We start from the raw sequence: 20236 nt of genomic DNA on the forward strand, positions 1-20236 counted from the left end.
AGGATTTCTAAGGGTGCAAATTTTTGATTTAACTCCTCACTACCTATCACAGTTTCGAAGGCCATAAAATGCCAAAATAGCACAAAACCCCCCAAAATGACCCCATTTTGGAAAGTAGACACCACAAGCTATTTACTGAAAGGCATGTTGAGTCCATGGAATATTTTATATTTTGCCAAAAGTTGTGGGAATATTACAAACTTTTTTCTTTTTGCACAAAGTTGTCACTAAATGATATATTGCTCACACATGCTATGGGCAGAAGTCAAATTACACCCCAAAATAAATTCTGCTGCTTCTCCCGAGTACGAGGATATCACATGTGGGGGACTTTTTGGGAGCCTAGCCACGTACGGGACCCCGAAAACCAAGCACTACCTTCCGGATTTAAATATAAAATGCTACCAAAAAAACTGTTAGCGATCGCAGGGATCAGGCCTGACTCTGCGATCGCTGCAGTTATGTGTTTAGTGTTTTGTAAGTGACAGTGATCGATCGATACTGCACTTGGGTGGGCTGGGCAGAGGGGCAAAACGCAGGTGCTAGCAGGTATCTGGGCTGATCCCGCTAACAATGCGTTTTTTTGGAACCCTGAACTGCTGGGGACGCTAGTATAGATCTGATCAGATCAGATATTGATCTGTTCAGATTCTATACCACTACGGGAGGTGTATGCTTTGCGCGTGGGTGTTAGCGGTACTGGCACTAACCTAGCGCTGCCTGGGGCGACGCAGACCCTGACCCTAAAACCTAATTGATATCACCCGCCGGGTGATCAGGGGGTTAAACCTTTATTGGGTAATAAATGGTGGGTGCCCTGATGCTATAAAAAGCAAACTAACCAGAGTCACCCGTAACACTTATACGGTGATCAGTGGTGAAAGGGTTAACTAGGGGCAATCAGGGGGTTCAAATTTTTATTAGGTAGTATATGGGGGTCCCTAGCGCTATATAAAAACCTGACGGGGAACCTAAATAACTAACTGGCTAACCAGCGTCACCAGTGACACTTATACTGTGATCGCTGGTGAAAGGGTTAACTAGGGGCAATCAGGGGGTTAAAACCATTATTGTGTAGTATATTGGGGTACCTAGCGCTATAAAAACCTGGCGGTGAACCTAAAAAAATAACTAGCTACCTAGCGACACTGATGCAGCGATCAGAAAAATGATCGCTTAGTGACACTGGCAAAAGGGGGTGAAAGGGTTAAATAGGGGCAATCAGGATGTTAAAACCATTATTGGGTAGTATATCGGGGTACCTAGCGATATAAAAACCTGGCGGTGAACCTAAAAAAATAACTAGCTACCTAGCGACAGTAGTGACACTAATGCAGCGATCAGAAAAATGATCGCTTAGTGACAGTGGCAAAAGGGGGTGAAAGGGTTAACTAGGGGCAATCAGGGGGTTAAATCTTTATTGGGGGTGATAGGGGGCTACCCTGGACCTAACACTAACTGCCCTGACAGTTTTTACTTTTACAACTGACACTGAATGCATTGATCAGTAAAGAAATGATCAATGCAATCAGTGACACTGTGACTGGGGGGGGGGAGGGGGGGGTTTATGTACCTATGTGTCAGTGTAGTGTTTTGGTGCACTTACTTTTAGTCTTCTCCTCGTAGTCCGGTCAAAAAGACCGCCCCGAGGAGAATGACATCACTTCCTCCTTCCTGTGTAAACAATACACAGTGGGAGGAAGTTCGTCATCGGCCAGGAGCGATCGAGAGGGGGTGGCCAGAAACCAACGGCCATCCCCTCATCACGGATCGCTCCTGGAGGGAAACGGACCGCCGTATCCAGCGGGAGGGGGTCCGATCGGACCCCCCACCCGCTGGAAGGCAGGCACGTACATCTACGTGCTTGTGCCTGCCTGTGCCATTGCGATGACGTATAATGGCAATACGGCGGTCCTTAAGTGGTTAAAGAGAAGAGATCCTCTATTGGGGCTGTTAGGGATCTGTTGGGACAGTAAATAGGCCAATTAACCTCGAGGATCATCTATTATTTTCAGACATGAGTCCTCTATAGCAGGGGTCACCAGCCACCCGGCCACGGCCTCTCTGCAGCCTGGCTGCATGAGAGTGCAGGCAGGCAGTCGGCATTAGAGAGCCGGCGGGAAGACAGACAAGAAAGCAGAGAGATGACAATCTCTCAGCGCCCCCGCCCTGCATCACCGCAGTTCCGCCCTCACTGTGCAGCCACGGGCAGCAGAGAGACGACATCGCTCACTGCCCACCCTTACTATGGGACTTGACCAATGCACATGTTCTGAAAAGCTGGGGAGAGAAGCCCCTTTCTCTGCGGTCACTGTTGCCTGCCACCAAATTGCCTTTACATCTAAAAAGTGACAAGCTGCATCTGGTATTTTTTGGTGGCAGGCAAACAGTGGGAAGCTTCAGCTGGCAGCAGGGTAGTGTCAATTCGCATCTGGTCGCAGGCGACAAGGTAAGTGGCAATCCGCATCTGGTGGCAGGCAATGCCGCAATCCGCATCCGGTGGCAGGCAACGTGGCAAGTGACCAGCTGCATCAGGTGGTAGGCGATGTGACAAGCTGCATCTGGTGGCAGGCCACAGTGGCAAGGGACACGCTCAGGTCTCCCACTGATTCTGCCTTATGGTGAGTTGAACCATTTAATTTTATATTACAATGTAATAAAAATAATGAGCTTCAATCATCCTGACACCACATCAACCATAGTGCCATGAAGATTGAAGCGCCAACACTATTCAATTCCCCTAACAAATTGCACGCAAAAAATATGACCCTATCCTCCTTAGGTCCGTATTGTAAGTGAGAGGGAGCCCTTTATAGAGTACTCACTGTGACCTGTATATCAGAAGGGGAGAGTATGGGCAGTGCCTCCTGTGTCCGCTTATGCTGCTCTGCCTGCGCGTCATGTCCCCTTTAGCCTTGATCTGGCACCTGCGACAATATCCTGAAAATGTGTGCTTCATTAAGCAGTGAGGCAATATGGCCGCCGCTCCATCCTACACATGCTTAGTACACTCACATTTCTCAGGAGCCCTGGGAATGAGGTAGGATTGCCCAGGGCTGTCTTCGGCAGTGCCTGAGTGGCTAAACTAATTATGGTCTGCCCAGCTGTAAACTAGGCCCGTACAACAGAGAGAAAGTGGTGTTGACCAGTGAGCTGAAACTCAATTACAAAGTGAGGGAGAGGGAGAAATCCCATCCAGGGGTTCTTTGCTCAAGATTCCAAAACAAACAACTCCATTACTGGGGAGGATAGGAAATGAACCCCTACACCCTTGACTTCAGCCACTTTTGGAAGGGCATACCTCCTCAGCGAGGGGGCCATTAGGAACTGGGTTACACCTTTATAGCTCGCCTCTTCCCTGAACCTGTATAGCATCCTGTTACTAACACAACACACTGCACTAAGTGCCAAAGTGGGTGCCTAAAGCAGGATGCAAAGCAAGATTACAGGTCATCCCGCATCTTCGCTGACCGGGTTCAGGTATGGTCCCCAAAGCTCTCACCATGAGACACCAATCCAGAAGCTGCCCGAGAGGCTGTGGGCACAGCTTGGTGATACAAGTTGATTTAAAAAAATAAAAATAAAAATCGCTAAGTGCAACAGACACTCAAAAGTACACTCAATAAGGAGAATAAATCTAATACCCACATTTTTACCAGCATCCAGTCGCCTGAAGGTAGCTGCCTACAACCCAGTTGTCTCTAAATCTGGCTGTAGACAGCGGCTCTTTAAATTTTTAATTTTATTATTCATTTATTTTATTTTTCCACTGCTACTCTTGAATTTCTTATTTGTTTTGCTGTCACAATGAATGTAAACATCCTTGTGACAGCAATAGGCATGTGACAGGTACTCCTTATGGAGAGATCTGGGGGTCTATATGACCCCAAATCACTCTTCTGCCCTTAAAATCATTCAAAGCACCAAGATCAGGGTTTTCTATTTTTTTTAAAATAGTGCCGTTGAGATCTGGGTAAACCAGAATTGATGCCAGGTCATCGCTTCTGGATTACCATAGCGGAGCTGATAAAAGCTGATCCCAGCTTTGTTTGGCTTTCCGGCCAGCCAGCCGACGTTCCGGCTGGTAGCTCGAGTCTCCAGGTGAGACAGGAGAGCCTGAGCAAACTACAGAAAGGCAGCAGGAGGGGACGCCCCCTCCCACTACTTGTAAAAGCAATCCAGCGGATAGTTAGATGCTAGAATTGCTTTTACAAGACAGCAGACCCAAGCTCTAAAAAACAATACAATGATGATGCCTGCAGCTGCAGGCATCATCACAGTGTAACCACCAAAAGTTCAGTGACATGTGGGTATGTCGCTGCTCCAGAAGTGGTTAATCGTAAAAAAACAGCTGACCGCAAAACGATTATATCTGCCTTCACCTAAATCACTTTCAACATTAAGTGCTACTTCAACTACTTTTTTTTTTATGTTGGAAAGAGTGACTGCAATTTATTGCCCTCATTGCTTCTTTTGGTGACAACATAGTCACTTGGCCAGGAAGTGAGAGGAAAAACAGGAACGATGTAAAAAAAAAAAAAAAAAAAAAAAAAAAAAGGACACACTTTAGTAAAGTTGGGGAAACAATTATATTGCAGACTCTATCCCATTTGAAATTTGTTTTCACTTCCTGTTCTGGCGACTATGCTGTTATTGGGGACAGGAATGTTTTACAGTTCTCTGGGTATCCTTATATTTTAAAATCATAGTTTTTCCCAAAAATGCTTTTAATTATATTTGCTTCATGTCACAAAGAGTAGTTCACAGACCTACCTTTACAAACAGGGACACAAGTTTGGGTGGAAAATTTCCATTTTCAGTTTCAATATAATATTTCATGAGGTATCCAATTCCTCGGATGCCACTTACTGCAATAGGAATCTATAAAAAATTGCATAATCAATTGTCATTCAATCAATATAAACATTACAAATGTTAGGGGTTTCATATAATTGAGGCGCATAAAGTGCCATGATAATTTTATGTCTAAACAAAATATAATATAAGGCGACACTTAACGAGTTATTTGTCCTTACCCTATCTGCTGTAGCATTATTTAAGACCATAGACTCAACATTGCTTGAGAATTTTGCTGTGCACAACTTGCTGGATGCTACATTAATCGCCACAGCTAGAGCCATGCTTCGTCCGTGCCTAACCATCCAGTCAATTCCAGTAGTATCAGCTGTATATGGGGAAAGAAAAAAAAAAAAAAAACATAAGATAACATTATTCTTGAATCAAAATAACTGACCATAAGTCCCAGGACAGAATGATGGCACACACCTGTTTAAAACTTTATATTATGCACAGACTAATAATGAGAGGCTAAGACTGCCCAAATATTATATTTGGGTTATGGGTGAAATGGATTTCCACTTTCACTGAATCTGTTAGTCTAAGACAGGGGCCAGCAACCTTTTTCCACTTAAGGGCCAGATTCAATGTATGTGAATGCATGGAGGGCCACATTCACCTGCTAATAAATGAAGATAATAATAATCCTAACATAGTAATAACAACAGTACTGGTTTACCTCACTTTAAAAGGTGCTTCACTAATACAAAGCCAGTTCACCCTGAGGAAGTACGTGGCTGGGGATTCTGATTTTACTGCCCCCTCCCACATCCTTGCAACCAAGGGTGGATAACTCCAGCCCTGCCAGACAGCATAGTCTGGAGATGGGGTCCCTGTGCCCCCAAAGCAGTGTCTACTGTCCCCTGCACCCCCCCCCCACAGTAGTGTCCTCTGTACCCCCCCCCCCTCATAGTGACCTCTATCCCCCTCCACCACACACGCCGTGTAGGTAGAACTCTCCTACCTTGCACAGGTGTACAGCAAGCAGAGATCGGTAACGCTGGGCTGGGATGGGGGACGGGAACTGCTGGTTACCTTTTCACATTAACAGGCTGGCGATTAGTTGCTAGGATCGCCCAGCAACCAATCATCTGCTGTCAAATGTAAAACGTTAACTCCAGCGGTCCCCGCCCCCATGCAGCCCTTTGATACTGACAGAAATGTCCGCAGGCGGAGTGCCTGTGAATAACAGGCACTGACTGGTCAGACGTCTAGCGGTGGCGGGCTGGGGGTTGCGGCCAACGAGCCAAGGGTTGCCGACCCTGGTCTAAGGCTTGAAATGACAAACAAGCAAACTCTTAGGCAACTGTAATCCTGGTCTACTAACCCAGGAGATGCTGTTGTAGAACTACAGAAAGTTCTTCATCAGGAAGAAAGGCACAGAGCTCTCCAAGGCAGCCAGCAGATGCCATACGTGTAGCATCCTGAAAATGAAATAACAGTAAAGGAGTTTTGAAGCAGGTAAAGGTGAATATAGTAAATAAAACAAAGCACAGCATTAAACAGGTCTAAGGGCCAGTTCACATCAGAATCACACAGGAACGTTCCCATGCAATTCCAACGCATTCTTGTGTGGCACGATTTTGTATTCCATTAATTTGAATGGACTGAAATCGCATCAGAACATGGAGAACCTAGTGCTTGTACTACACTGTACCAAATTGCATAGTACTGTGGCACCATGTGAATATTTGCTACAAACGCACTGCATTTGCGATTTGCATTTGCGATTTGCATTTGGGGTGCCATTAATAATGCACTGGTACCTGCTGCAGATCACAAAAGGCAGAGAGTTTCCAGCTCGATGCGAGAAACACATAGAATGTGCCTTTCCTGCACCATGTTCTGGTATGAACCGGCCCTGAAGGAGGAACATTTCTTATTGGCACAAAAGACAGTAAGGAAAAATAACAGGGATCCATCTGGTTGATTTCTATGGACAAGAACACCTTTTCCCTTCAACCACAATTTTTTGATACAAAAGAGGACACAATACAAAATTACAGATGATACAAGGCCTCGTTTAAGCTAGCAGTTGAGGTGTGGTAAAACCACATGCTTGAGTCACTTTTTTACCGCCCCTCAACCGCTCCCCCCTTTAGCTGAAAAGGTTGTGGCCGTGGGTTTATACATGACGCAGCAGAAATTGTACATTTGACGAACACTACTGCCCGCCAAACATGACCAATTCAAGTGTAACTGCCCCACAACACTCGTGGCTTTGGCGCAGTGGTCTGTCATTAGGGGGTTAAAATAGGCGGTGAGGAGGTGATACACAGCATCCCCACAAATGGTAACACAAGTGTAAACGAGGTTTTACATTATAATCACAGTAATGTTTAAATATGTATAAAGCACAAACATATGTCTGTATGTAGATTTCCCACTTGATGACTGCCTAACTAAATATACGTCATCATTTTACAATTAGAATACAGCTAAATAACTCCCATATTAAAATTTTCAGTAACCACCGCTTTTTTTTAAAATGTGATCCGAGTAGCTGATTAGCCGCAGAGTAACGTTTAGAAGCTTCAGGAAGGATAGCCCCCACCCCCTGTTTTCCAGTGTTTATCAGGCATATTGGGAAGCCCAGGAACAAATCCGACAGGTGGGGTGGCTGACCATAGAGATTAGCAAACTGGTAAGCTGTAAAAATGTTCAAACCTATGGAGATTTTTAAGTACTGTAGTTTGGCGCCATTCCACATGCGCAATTTTAAAGCACGACATGTTAGGCATTTACTCGGCGTAACAATATTATATTTTACAAAAAAATTAGGTTACATATTGTGTGTTTTTCATTTAATTAAAACGTATTTTTCCCCCCAAAAAAATGGTGCACAAATACGGTGTGACATAAAAAATTGCAACAGCTGTCATTTTATTCTATGGGGCCTCTGCTTTAGTAATGCTTTAGTTTACTCCAGAATATAAACATAATATGAGAGATGCATATTGCATATTTGGCAAATGACTTTTAAAGAAGTCGTTTTGCACTTATGACCGGTTTTCAGCAGAGAGCGGTCTGAGGTCTGCTCTCTGCTGACGTCACACAGATCGATGGCCGTCTCAACCTCTCAGCAAACCGGTGAGACAGCCACTCCCTGACCCTCCACAGCTCAACGCTCTAGTGAGCGTGGAGGAGCTGAGAGAACCGAGCCATTAGCAGTGTTCAATGGCTCGGTTCCCAGTGCAGAGACGCGGGGGGAGGGGGGACGGGACGACAGGTGCAGCATCAGACCGATGCTACATCCACCTAAGTATATTGGGGGGGGGAACATACTTCTTTAAAAGGAGCTGTAAACCTTCACTTTTTTTTTTACCTTAATTCTATGCATTAAGGTGAAATACCTCCTGTGCTGCAGCTCCCCCCCAGAGCCCGTCTTTTTCCTAACTGAACCCGATCGTTCCAGCTTCGAGGATGAGAAGAGCAGCTCCAACCGCTGTTTCGGGTCTTCATTGGATAGATAGCAGCAGAAGACATTGGCTCCCGCTGCTGTCAGTAAGATCCAGTGACACGAGGGGCAGGGCAGATTCCTGCTGTCTGTGTCAATTGAAGTAGCAGCAGGACTCAGGAATGCACCTGCACGAGTGCCCCCACGAGGAGCCAGGAGCGCCTCCGGGGGACCCAGAAAAGGAGGCTCGGGGCCGCTCTGTGCAAATCCCTTGCACAGAGCAGGTAAGTATAACATGTTCGTTATTTAAGAAAAAAAAAACATGAGCCTTTACAATCACTTTAAAAAGACTGTTTTATACGGATTCGATATATTCCTTAGCTTACATAGTCTTATTTTGCTTGATGTACGATACACCAGCATATTGGATCTTTTTGATTGCTGCAGTTTTGTTTCTATATGTACAATACCTCTTATATAATTGTCAGATATTATGGTTTGCGGTCTTTTGCTGACTCAGAATGTGCACTATACAACTGTATGCAGTCCATGTTTAATATCACTGTTATCTGGTGCAAACTGTTAAACAAGTAAAAAAATAAAAGATAGTAGATTGTAAAGCTAAAATTACCTCATCATGTCCCAACATCCCAATCAACATGCTCACATAGTTCTTCCTTATTGCTGCATCTATTTTTCCTCCACCACCTTGAATAATGAATCGCACAGCTTGAAGCATGGTCTCCCTAAAAATTTCAGACATAATATACTTAAAACCTGACAGAGTTATCTTTTTTCTGTGCAGCATGGTGACAACTGGTACACATATCTAAAATACATATCAATTCACAAACTATGCTTTCCATTGGGTCTCTTAGACAGGGCATTACCTCACGCCAGAATCCTCACTTTGGCGAATGATGTTCAAAAGTTCAGTGAAGAGTGGATCCACTTTTGTGTGGATAACGATCAACTTTCCCAGGGCATCGGCCGCCTTCAAACGCACAGCACGATTGGAATCTTGCAATGCTTTAGTAAATGTGGTTTGAAGTTGTGGAAGAAATGGTTTTAATGCAATGCCAACCTACAAAAAACAAAAACATCTGTAGTATAGTTTTTGTAAACACTCATTTACTGATCATAAACTAGCTGGCAATTATGTAGGAAATTTTACCTTAGAAAGAAGAAGACTCAATGTTTCTAGAAGAGCAACTTTCACGCTCCAGCTGAACCTATCACCCAGAATACGGATTAGTGGTCCAGTGATGCCAATCACAGAAGGCTGCAAGGCTTGTGCAGAAGTCAGCTTAATAACTAGGCCAAGTGCCTTGGTAGCCTCTTCTTTCTGTTCAGGATTCCCTGTAAGCACACCTTCCCTAAGCACTGGCAAAATTGAAGTCACTCCCTGAAATTTAATTTAAAAAGGTTACAACGCAATCAAACAACAATAAAACAGCTGATATCTGTATAATTGAATGGGTTACCTTCTTTGGAATACAAAATCCTGGTACATTTTCTCCTTTGGCATCATTTCCCACCATGCGAATATCTCTATGCAGGTCATCAATCATTGTCAACTGGCTTGCAGCATCTAATTTCTGCAAATTTCATTTTAGTTAAAAGTGTGCACATTTAAGCATATCCTTACTTACCGTATATACTCGAGTATAAGCCGAGATTTTCAGCCTCTTTTTTGAGGCTGAAAGTGCCCCCCTCGGCTTATACTCGAGTCATCGCTGTCTGCCCGCTCGATCAGCGTGTCGAGCAGACAGCGGCCATTCTATTCAAAAGCCGCGCCTCCGGCTCCGCCTTCGCCTGTGATAGGCGGAACACTGAATTTCCCAGCAGCCTGTGTTCCGCCTATCACGGACGTCGTATCATCCTCGTACTACGGACGAGGATGATACGACGTCTGTGATAGGCGGAACACAGGCTGCTGGGAAATTCAGTGTTCCGCCTATCACAGGCGAAGGCGGCGGCGCAGCTTTTGAACTTACAATGGCCGCCGACGAAGAGGGCACGGGACGGCACGGCACGGGACGGGACGGGGGCAAGGCAAGGCACGACACGGGACGGATGCAAGGAGGCAAGGCCCGGCACGGGACGGAGGCAAGGAGGCAAGGCACGGGACGGAGGCTCGGGACAAAGGTAGGCTGGACACACACACACACACACACACACACACACACACGGATGGAGACACACACAGGGATGGATGGATGGATGGATGGAGACACACACACACAGGGATGGATGGATGGATGGATGGAGACACACACACACAGGGATGGATGGATGGATGGATGGAGACACACACACACAGGGATGGATGGATGGATGGACACACACACACACAGGGATGGATGGACGGACACACAGGGATGGACGGACACACAGGGATGGACGGACACACAGGGATGGACGGACACACACACAGGGATGGACAGGCATGTCTCACCCTCGGCTTATACACGAGTCAATAAGTTTGCCAGTTTTTTTGGGGGTAAATTGGGGGCCTCGGCTTATATTCGGGTCGGCCTATACTCGAGTATATACGGTATGCTTATATATCCTTTTTATTTAAAATGTACTTACTTTAGTGATAGAATTAAGGGCATCCCAGCTTTCATTCAAAACCAAACTGTTTGTGTCATTGAACAAGCGAAGCAGTCCCGACATCAAGCTGCGAAGATGTGCCGAGTAATCGGCTTTAGTCTTTGCACAGTAGATGTTTAGGATAATTGCAGCTGCCTGCCGCATTCCAACATCAGAACTGCGAGTTGCTTCCAATAAATCTTCAATTACAATTCTCTGTCCGGCATCATCTTCTACAGACAAAATAACAGCTTGGCAATTTGCAAGTTCCTAAAGGGTGAACACAAAAGCGTAAAGTGGCTTGAAAGGTATATTCACCATTAAGAATTTGGCACCTAAGTCAAGAGAAGTAATTAAAAAAAAAAATGTCTTGGAATAGTGCAATTACATGTAGGGGTGCACTGAATGGGTTTTTTGGTGCGGAAACAGATACCGAAAATGAAAAATACACTAGGCCGAAAACCGAAACAGCACAGATACCGAAAATTACTTTTTAAAAAATATTTTTATACAGGAGGTGGTCAGAGACTGGGGACATGGTACAGGAGGTGGTCAGAGACTGGCAGCATGGTACAGGAGGTGGTCAGAGACTGGCGGCATGATAAAAGAGATAAGTCTGCTGTCCCCCGTGCAGCCAGTCTGCTGTCCCCCGTGCAGCCAGTCTGCTGTCCCCCGTGCAGCCAGTCTGCCGCGAAGAGAGAGGAGAGCCGCCTCCGCCGTCTGGTCAATAGAGTGCCGGGAACATCACAGCTTTAAATTTCAATAGCTGTGTGTTCCCCCGTCGCATACAGCCCCTCCCCCTTGTCCGGGGAACTGTGATAGACCGATCACCCGTCCAATCTGGACGGGTAATCTGTCTATCACAGTTCCCCGGACAAGGGGGAGGGGCTGTATGCGACGGGGGAACACACAGCTATTGAAATTAAAGCTGTGATGTTCCCGGCGCTCTATTGACCAGAGGGCGGAGACGGCTCTCCTGCGGTGCTCCGCCCCCACCCAGGCCTCGCCCCATTTTCGGCTGAATTATCGGCCGTTTTTTTTCCTTTCGGCACATTGCCGAAAAGGGCATTTTCGGCCGATATGTTTAGGCTGCCGAAATTTCGGTGCATCCCTAATTACATGCAAGAGATTTTATAACACACACACACTAAATCAAAAACAGCTAAACAATTCTAGAATTTCACACACTGAATAGATGTTTAATTTGACTGTTCGTTGGACGTTAAAGTCCTAAATTAACTTTAGATCTGCTGCCCTCCCACTGCTGCTCTATAAAAGTTATGTTTAATGAGAACACGTGTATACTTATATTTTATGGGGAGGGTTTACTTTTGAGTCCATTTGTCTCACCAATTCCCTGTTTTTGGCAGGCCTACTACAGGCCTGGGAAAAAGGCAGGTTCTAATATAAACCAGAGGCACTGATTGGCTGCTCAAAAAAGGTGATTTGTGTTACCATAAGATCCTTTCCTATGGGTTCATTGATGGACAAATCACCTCCTATGGGCAGTCCTTCTAGTATAAAACCTCTCTGCTATGGAAAGGTAGTTAGTTAGTCACAAAGCAGTGTCGGAATAAAAACTCCAAATGAGGGGTGGGTGCAGTGTCCTTCAATGAACTCAGAGCATGGGATTTTACTGTGACAAACAAAAATCCTATTCTCTTTTACATGTTCATTGGTGGCCACAGACTCTTCTTAAAAGGGGTTGTAAACCCTCGTTTTTTTCACCTTAATGCACCCTATGCATCAAGGTGAAAAAACACCTGGCAGTGACCAGCCCCCTAGCCCCCCCGCGTTTTACTTAGCTGAGCCTGTATTTCACTCAGCGGCCGACGCGCTGTCCCTCTCTGCACGTGGTTCCGGCTCTTGATTGGATAAATAGCAGAGCAGCCATTGGCTCCTGCTACTGTCAATCAAATCCAATGACACGGTCGCTGGAATTGTGTAAATGATGCGATACTGATTTTATGGTGCCGCCACACATCTGTTGAATCCGCCAGGAAACCAAGGACTTTACCACAGCCGAACAGGCTGGCTTCCTTCGGAACCACTGTGCAATGGAAGGTGAGAAAGGACTTCCCAGGCCTGCTGGAAGCAAGACACCTCCTCCAGGAGGTGGGAAACCAATGTCGCCCACCCCAGATTAATCTGGCCATCCATGGCAGCGGAAGTTTGTCCCCTTTCAACAGGACTCCCTGTTGCAGAACTCTTGTAAGGAACTGCACATATAGGACTGCCTTGAAGGTGCATGCCATAGTACCAAAGCATGCATGCAAAACTACAGGGAGTACCACTGGTGTCACAAGAGTAAATGATCTGCAGTCCAAAGCTTTCAAAGCTTGTCCACCTGGAGAAACACTTTAGGCCTGATTCTTGTCTCCAAGCAGGCCAGACACTCAAGACAACCATCCAAATTTCAAGAACGTCACAAGGCAATTTAGGAGGTCCAGGATTGGTTGAACCCTGTCCTTCCTTGGGATCGGGAACAGATTGGAGTTAAAACCCGCAGAACTGTTCTGGCAAACAGTCACTCCCTGAGGAAGAATGTCCTGCCCGACACACACAAATCCCAAAGATGCCATGTTGGCAGTTGAAGACTGGAGAAAAAGAATCTCTCAGACGGAAAGGATAGAGATGCAATTTTATAGCTGGACGCAATCTGTTTGCGGATTTACAGAATGCCAAAACTGAGGTCCACAGGCCCAACAACAGCAAAGATGACCCCAACTACAAAAAAAAAAAAAAAAAAAAAAAAAAAGAGTGGGGGCAAAACAGTTATGCTAAGGAGTCTGCAGTCATGATGGATTAGCAAGTCCAGGGATGCTTGGCACCGCCCTTTGGGGCCTCGAAAAGTTTGGAGTGGCTATCAGAGGAGCCAGGGAAATTCAAAGTTTCCTGTGACTAGTGACTGAAGGCCCGGATCTTCAACGTGGTTTTAATCTCTGCTTGGTTTCTGGGAAGACAGTGTTCCTGCCATTCCTAAGGTTGTCAATGATGCCATCCAATGTAGCCCTATGGAGATTGTCACCCTGGAAAAAGGAGGCCCCTCCAGAGTTTCAGGAGATCAACATTTGAGCCAAAGCAGCACCCACCAAGGCGGTGAGCTTGGAAAGGAGCGGGAGAGCATTCAAAGGATCACATACGCAAGTCAGGTCCGAACCAAGTAGACCACCAGCTTCATATACCGGTCAGGCATTCAAACCCTGCTGCAGGACCTTGGACTAGTCAGGAAGTTTATTACAAAAACAAAAACGAAAGCCCTCCTGCACATAAGCGGACCACCAGACCGGCTATGAAAAAGCATACACTGGCCTTGCTGCCTTCAAGGGTGGGGAACCCTAGAAGTCAATAAGAGAAAAGAGGGCGCACCAGCCTTGTGCATTATCCTTTAGGTACGTATTTATTGAAGACCTAAAAAGAAAACTACTCAATCGTATAAAATCTTGCAGTAAGACAGTAAGAGTAGCCATCAAGTGGTAGCATCTAGTACCAGACGGACAGGACTCTCCAGAGGTCACAAAAGTAGCTCACACCACTCACCACCCACTGACGCGTTTCGAGGGGACCAACCCCTCTTCCTCAGAGCTCAGTAGTAGGCTCTCCTTCAGCAGTCCCTGTATAAAATGCTGCTGAAAGAAAGAAAGCTAAAAAGATGGAAGCGGCCTGCACAGGGGACGGTGCAGGCTTCGTTTGCAGGTGTCATAATGGGCTAGTATGCAATGCATACTAGCCCATTATGCTTTTCATTTGCAGGCCTTGCGGGGAGCAAAAGAGGAAGTAAAACCCATCGGGAGTGAGGTCATCGCGGCTCCGCCGAATGTCAGGATCAGTGGTGTGCTGTGTCAGTCTGACACACCACATCTCCGATCCCTGTAAAGCGCCTGACGTAGGCTCTTTACCATGTGATCAGCTGTGTCCAATAACAGTTCATCACATGGTAACTGCGAAGTGCAGTTAATCGGCTTTTCCTCTATTCGCGCTGTCAAGGCATGAGTAGAGAAGAGCCAATCGGCTCCTCTCCTGACATGGGGGGGGTCTGAGCTGATAATCAGCACATTATCAGTGCAGACCATCCAGGGTGCCCACTAGAGACCACCAGGGATGCCAATCAGTGCCCATTAAAATGGCAGTGCCCATCAGTGCTGCCTATTTGTAGTGCAAAAAAATTAAATAAAAAACCCAGTGGTGATAATATACCACCAAAAGAAAGCCATATTTGTGGGGGAAGAAAGAAGATAAAAATGTTTGTTTGGGTACAGTGTTGCATGACCGCACAATTGTCATTCAAAAGGCTGAAAATTGTCCTGGGCAGGAAGTGCCCTGTATTGAAGTTGTTAAAGTCCCAGACTTGGCTGCCATTTACATCCCAAGCATAGACAATTTGTCAGCCAGCAGAGCCTGGACATTTTTAGAGTCTCACCCTACTATTCATCAGAGGCTCTGCTGAAAGGGGTGGGACCATAGAAACAAATTAGCCATTATAGCACAATTAGATTATGACCATCCCTGATGGTTAGAAGCATGCTTTGGATTCTTTGCATTATGAGCGCTCTTTTCCAGTCAGCAGAATTGTTTTATACATATATGCTGTCTCATTTACTTATGTTTGTGAGCATTTAAATCAAATATTTATGTTTGGTATCTAATAAATGGTAAAATGTATTTTACAAGGCCAGTGCACTCAGTTTCTTCTATTTGATTTACAATAAATTACACAGTTTCTCTTGATCTTGGCATTACTTTTTAACCTCTTGGCACCAATGGCACACATATGTGGCCTCTCGGGTGGGCCTCAATGCCAAGCGGCCGCATATTTGCGTACCGCATTGCAAACACAGCTGTTCCAAAAGAGCGTGCCCTGCATGCTCCCAGCAGCTAACAGAAAGCTCCTGATCGTTGCTTGCAATCGGGAGCTTCCTAATCATGTGACCGCTGATCGTGGCGTATAAACCCAGTCCGCTTCTTGGCATCTAAAACTCCTTAAAGAGACGGGTGGTGCTAGTGCCAAGGGGTTAATAAGAACTAGTCAATTGCATTAAGGAAATTAATACAAGGGCCCGTTAACAGGATTTTTCCTATATGAAGCGCAAGGCCTCCTGTCTCTACAAACATAGCTGCATATCTCAGATGCCAAGTTTCTCCCTGTATAATGTTAACCTAGGCTGGGAATATATAAATATGGCCAGTGTAGATGGTGCTGACACCAACAATCACAATTTTTAGTATGTAGCCAAATCAAGATCTCCTGGAAATGCCCCTCTATTGACATGAACCATATAAGCTCAATATTCTATGTAGCAGGACGTAAACCTTTTCATTTTGGGCTTAATAGCACATAAATTCTGTCTGTAAGGGTTCTCATTTACATAGGTCATGGTATATCAAGTAGTAGTTAGCCACATTCAACTGGACGACTTCTGTAATGTTGAAGCAGTTTTAGAACTTATCCAAACCACTTCAGTTCATCTAAAGAATGACGTATAAATACTATTTTACTTGGCTAGATTATGTACAGTATGTTTAAAAACTGCAATGAATTCACCATTCATCTCACATGACCCCTAACCAATGTGGTTTAGTACTTTTGGTATATCTAGTTTAATTGTTGACAGTTTTATTACCAGCTGTTCATTCTCTGTTCTCAAATGTGCCTTCAGTGCAGTCATTACAGCAGGCAGGATAACATTCAGATGTCTGGTTAATGCATCACCCGCCACTGAAGAAAGGAAGGCCAGGACACGAGTGTTCACTGGAGGGCTTGTAAGCTGCAAAACCACCAAAATGTAAAAATTATTATTAGAACAGTTGCAGAACAATAGCAAACTTGTTTAGTTTATTATTACAGCAATTGTGTTATATGACTCACCTTTGGGACAAGATAAGGAAGTACAACACGACTCTTCACTGCCATAACCTGTTTGAGTCCATCCAGGGCAAATTCTGACAGCTCTTCATCATCCTATGGGAGGACATCATACATTAAGGAGACTTAATCCTTTCATGCCTAAGCCCATTCCTGACATTTGTTGCTTACAAGTGAAAATCAGTATTTTTTGCTAGAAAGTTACTTAGAACCCCCAAACATAATATATATATTTATTTTTAGCAGAGACCCTAGAGAATAAAATGGTGATCATTGCAAATTTGTCACACGGTATTTGTGCAGCGGTCTTTTTTGGGGGGGAGGAAAAAAAAAAAAAAAACTTTCATGAACTAAAAAAACAGACAAAAAAAAAAAACTGTAAAGTAAGCCCCTTTTTTTGTATAAATGTGAAAGATGGATGTTACGCCAAGTGGATAGATACCTAACATGTCATGCTTTGAAACTGCGCATGCTACTACGGTAATTAAAAATTAATGACATTTTAAACATTTCTACAGGTTACCAGTTTAGGAGTGACCTGTGGGATACGATACTTGGGGGGGGTTGGGAAATTATAAGGCGGGACAGATTGACCTTGGGGGGACTGACTGACCTGTGGGGGATTATACTGGGGTACAGACTGACCTGGGGGGATAATATACTGGGGAACAGACAGACCTGGGGGGGGGAGGGAATTATGCTGGGGGACAGACTGACCTGGAGGGGGGGGGGGGGGTTATTATACTGGGGACAAACTGACCCAGGTGAGGAATTGGATTTTTTCCATCCTCCTCGATTGTGTGGATGAAGGAACTTGCTAGCTGAAGAAAAAATAACTATGCACAGATTAATAGACTCCTGGACTATATTGTACATTACATACTTCTGACATAAATGTTCATGGTCTGAACAGTTGCCAAGCAGTTCCTGACTGTTTGAATAAAGTTCTTCTTTAAAGTGGACGTAAACCCATTAAATTAACAGTTTCAAAAAATAGTTAAACTTCCAGCATGCCAGGAATGTAACTGTCACATTAGTTGTGCTCTCAAACAAACTGTTAAACCATCCAATGGCTGGTGTCATAACTGATCACATGTGCAACAACATGGCAGTTGAAGATTAAACAGAGGTCAAGATGGCAGCTTCCTTGGCTGAAAATGATAAGAGGGTGTACTTCCACTTTAAGGTAGGTATGGTTAAGTGTTAGCTGTCTATTTTCAGTGTACACAAATCAAATGTAAACGGAAAAAGTTTATTTTTAAATGATTGGAGCTGAGATTAAGATTTGAGCTTTGTCTTGCTATAAATGTAATTACCAATTGTTGCAGTAAATATGGCAGAATGTCTTCCAGTGCTTGATGACCAATGGTGGAGTGCAGCTGCTCAAAGGTTTTGGCAGCTGCCTCTCTAACCTCCTCAAGGGGATCACACAAAGCTTTCCTCACTGTCGGTACTAGGGATTCCGAAAAGAACAGCACCTAAAATGTAAAAACAATGAAAATAGTTCAGAATAAATGGGGGGTTAAAATGAATGCTTCTGGCAGATTTCAAAAAATGCAGCATGCCCACACTAAACTGTATGAAAATGATCAGATGTGTTATTGTCTTTTACCACTTACCGCATCTTTACTTGTTGATTTCATGATCTCACTTAAACCAATACACACACCCTGTCTTTCATCACTCTTATCCGACCTCAGACCCTCCTCCAAAATTGGAATGATCTCAGGAAGAATTTTCTCCCCAAGTTTCCGGACCAGGTCCCCAAGTGTTCTGGCTGCAATCTAAAAGGAAGAACAAAGCCCCTGATTTTAGTTTGTTATAAGGATGTCATTTTAGGGCTAAGAGGAATACATACTGTTTTACTTACCGTTCTCTTGTCAGCACAGGTGCTAGCAAGGAATCCCAGCAATAAGTTAAAAAGAGTAGGTAAAATCTCTCTGAGTGTGCGAGGAGTGTTTGAAACTACTATTTTCCACACATGAAGTGAAGCTTGGCGCACCACCAGTTGTGTATCAGAACGTCCCATGTACAATCCAGCTAGCACACGGTTTCTCCTTTCAGCTCCAAGTGCAGAAATGATGGCCTAAAAACAATTGCAAGGTAAAGTTAAAAATGTGTTTAATGCTTTCATAATATTATTTGATAATTTTATGTTAATGCTTCACAAAAATCACTATCAAATATTAGGCATGGGATGGAGGTGTGGGGGGGGCCGGTGTCTCTTCAGTGTGTGTTGCTGTATGCAGATAAAAAAAAATAAAAAAATGCAAAAGGACTGAAATTTTCGGGAGTTGATGCATGAAGGCACACTATTGCGCAGCCCTCTGGAAGGGTTGGGTGCCGCATTTGAGGCCCTCTATTAATTTTAGGTTGACCATCACTGATCTAGTTTGTATGTTGGCTTTGCTTCTATACAATAGTGTCTGGTAGTTTACCCTGGTGGATTGTGCAGTCCCAAAGTTGTCATCCTCAGAGGCGGTCTCTGTGGTCATCTTTCCAGTCACTCCAGAAATATGAAACAGCAGGTCTCCAAGAAGTTGAACAGAGCTGAACCTTATTCGCCAAAGGTCATCAAACAGACCCTGCTCCAGTTGTGGCAAGAGGAGTGCAATGGCTGTCTCTGCATACATGGTGATGACTCTTTGACCTGCACGTAGTGCCGTATCACGTACAAACTCATTTTCATCTGCTAGGGCCTGCAATAAAATACAGAGATAGCAAACCTCTTCAGCATGATTAAAAACAAACTTGACATTAAATAAACAAAGCTGACAGCAAATTTTTAAAAGAAAATGCAATGATAAATTCGATCCCTAGTACTCAAACAAGCAAGTTACCTTTAGAATGCATGGTATAATGGGACCAACATAAGGTGTAAATTTGTCCCCAAAAGTGATTGGCAAATAAATGAACATCATAATGTAACCATCACGGACATGAGACGCAATGTCTGGTTTGCTGGCAGTAGCTACAATTTCTGGCATTAGCTTTTCTAGTTTCTCAACTCCTAAACCAGCCATTACTTCTGAAAGACCTGTGGGAAAAGCAAACGGGATCATGTTAATTTTTCCTACATAGCACTCAATATAAAACAATTTCTATGCCATAGCAGTTACCTTGTGCAGCACCCGAGCGATCCACTGAGCTGAAGTCGGATGCCAAAGTATCCATCAGCCATGGCAGCAAATCCTGGAAACAAGACTCCCCTGTTCCTTTCACCATAGCACCCAAGGCCTTAGCAGACACAGTACGAACCTATATAAAAAAAAAAAAGAATCCAAGATGTTATCAGGAAGTTATTTCTGTGGACTGCAGAAAATGTGGTCAATGCCCAAAGAAACTTACTTCAGGAACAGGGTCTATAAGGGATGCCTTGAGCCCTGGTGTGATACTTGGGAGGTAAGGAGCCAGGTCCTGAAAAACAAAGTGAAATACATGCATTCTAATCTCTCTCCCATGAACTGGTATTATTGCTTGCAAAAAACAACGTGTAAGACAATCCAGGACAACTAGCAAAACAA

General features: G+C 44.5%; 1 protein-coding gene across 1 annotated transcript in view; it reads right to left on the reverse strand.

Annotated features, from left to right (window-relative positions):
- GCN1 (GCN1 activator of EIF2AK4) overlaps positions 1-20236 on the reverse strand; it is a 92112-nt gene that overhangs the window by 9929 nt on the left and 61947 nt on the right. The window contains exons 39-55 of the mRNA XM_077461444.1: positions 20061-20129; positions 19832-19970; positions 19553-19749; positions 19151-19411; positions 18583-18798; positions 18332-18496; positions 18029-18190; positions 16716-16808; positions 16471-16614; positions 10850-11119; positions 9739-9852; positions 9429-9659; positions 9145-9338; positions 8886-9000; positions 6185-6281; positions 5037-5185; positions 4774-4881 (exon numbers count right to left, since the gene is read on the reverse strand). Of these exons, the coding sequence (XP_077317570.1) occupies positions 4774-4881; positions 5037-5185; positions 6185-6281; positions 8886-9000; positions 9145-9338; positions 9429-9659; positions 9739-9852; positions 10850-11119; positions 16471-16614; positions 16716-16808; positions 18029-18190; positions 18332-18496; positions 18583-18798; positions 19151-19411; positions 19553-19749; positions 19832-19970; positions 20061-20129 (2724 nt within the window). The remainder of the gene's footprint in view (positions 1-4773; positions 4882-5036; positions 5186-6184; positions 6282-8885; positions 9001-9144; positions 9339-9428; positions 9660-9738; positions 9853-10849; positions 11120-16470; positions 16615-16715; positions 16809-18028; positions 18191-18331; positions 18497-18582; positions 18799-19150; positions 19412-19552; positions 19750-19831; positions 19971-20060; positions 20130-20236) is intronic.

Source organism: Lithobates pipiens, unplaced genomic scaffold, assembly GCF_037356315.1.
Source record: "Lithobates pipiens isolate NorthernLeopardFrog02 unplaced genomic scaffold, aLitPip1_a1.2 Scaffold_3, whole genome shotgun sequence".
In the NCBI taxonomy this organism is placed as follows: Eukaryota; Metazoa; Chordata; class Amphibia; order Anura; family Ranidae; genus Lithobates; species Lithobates pipiens.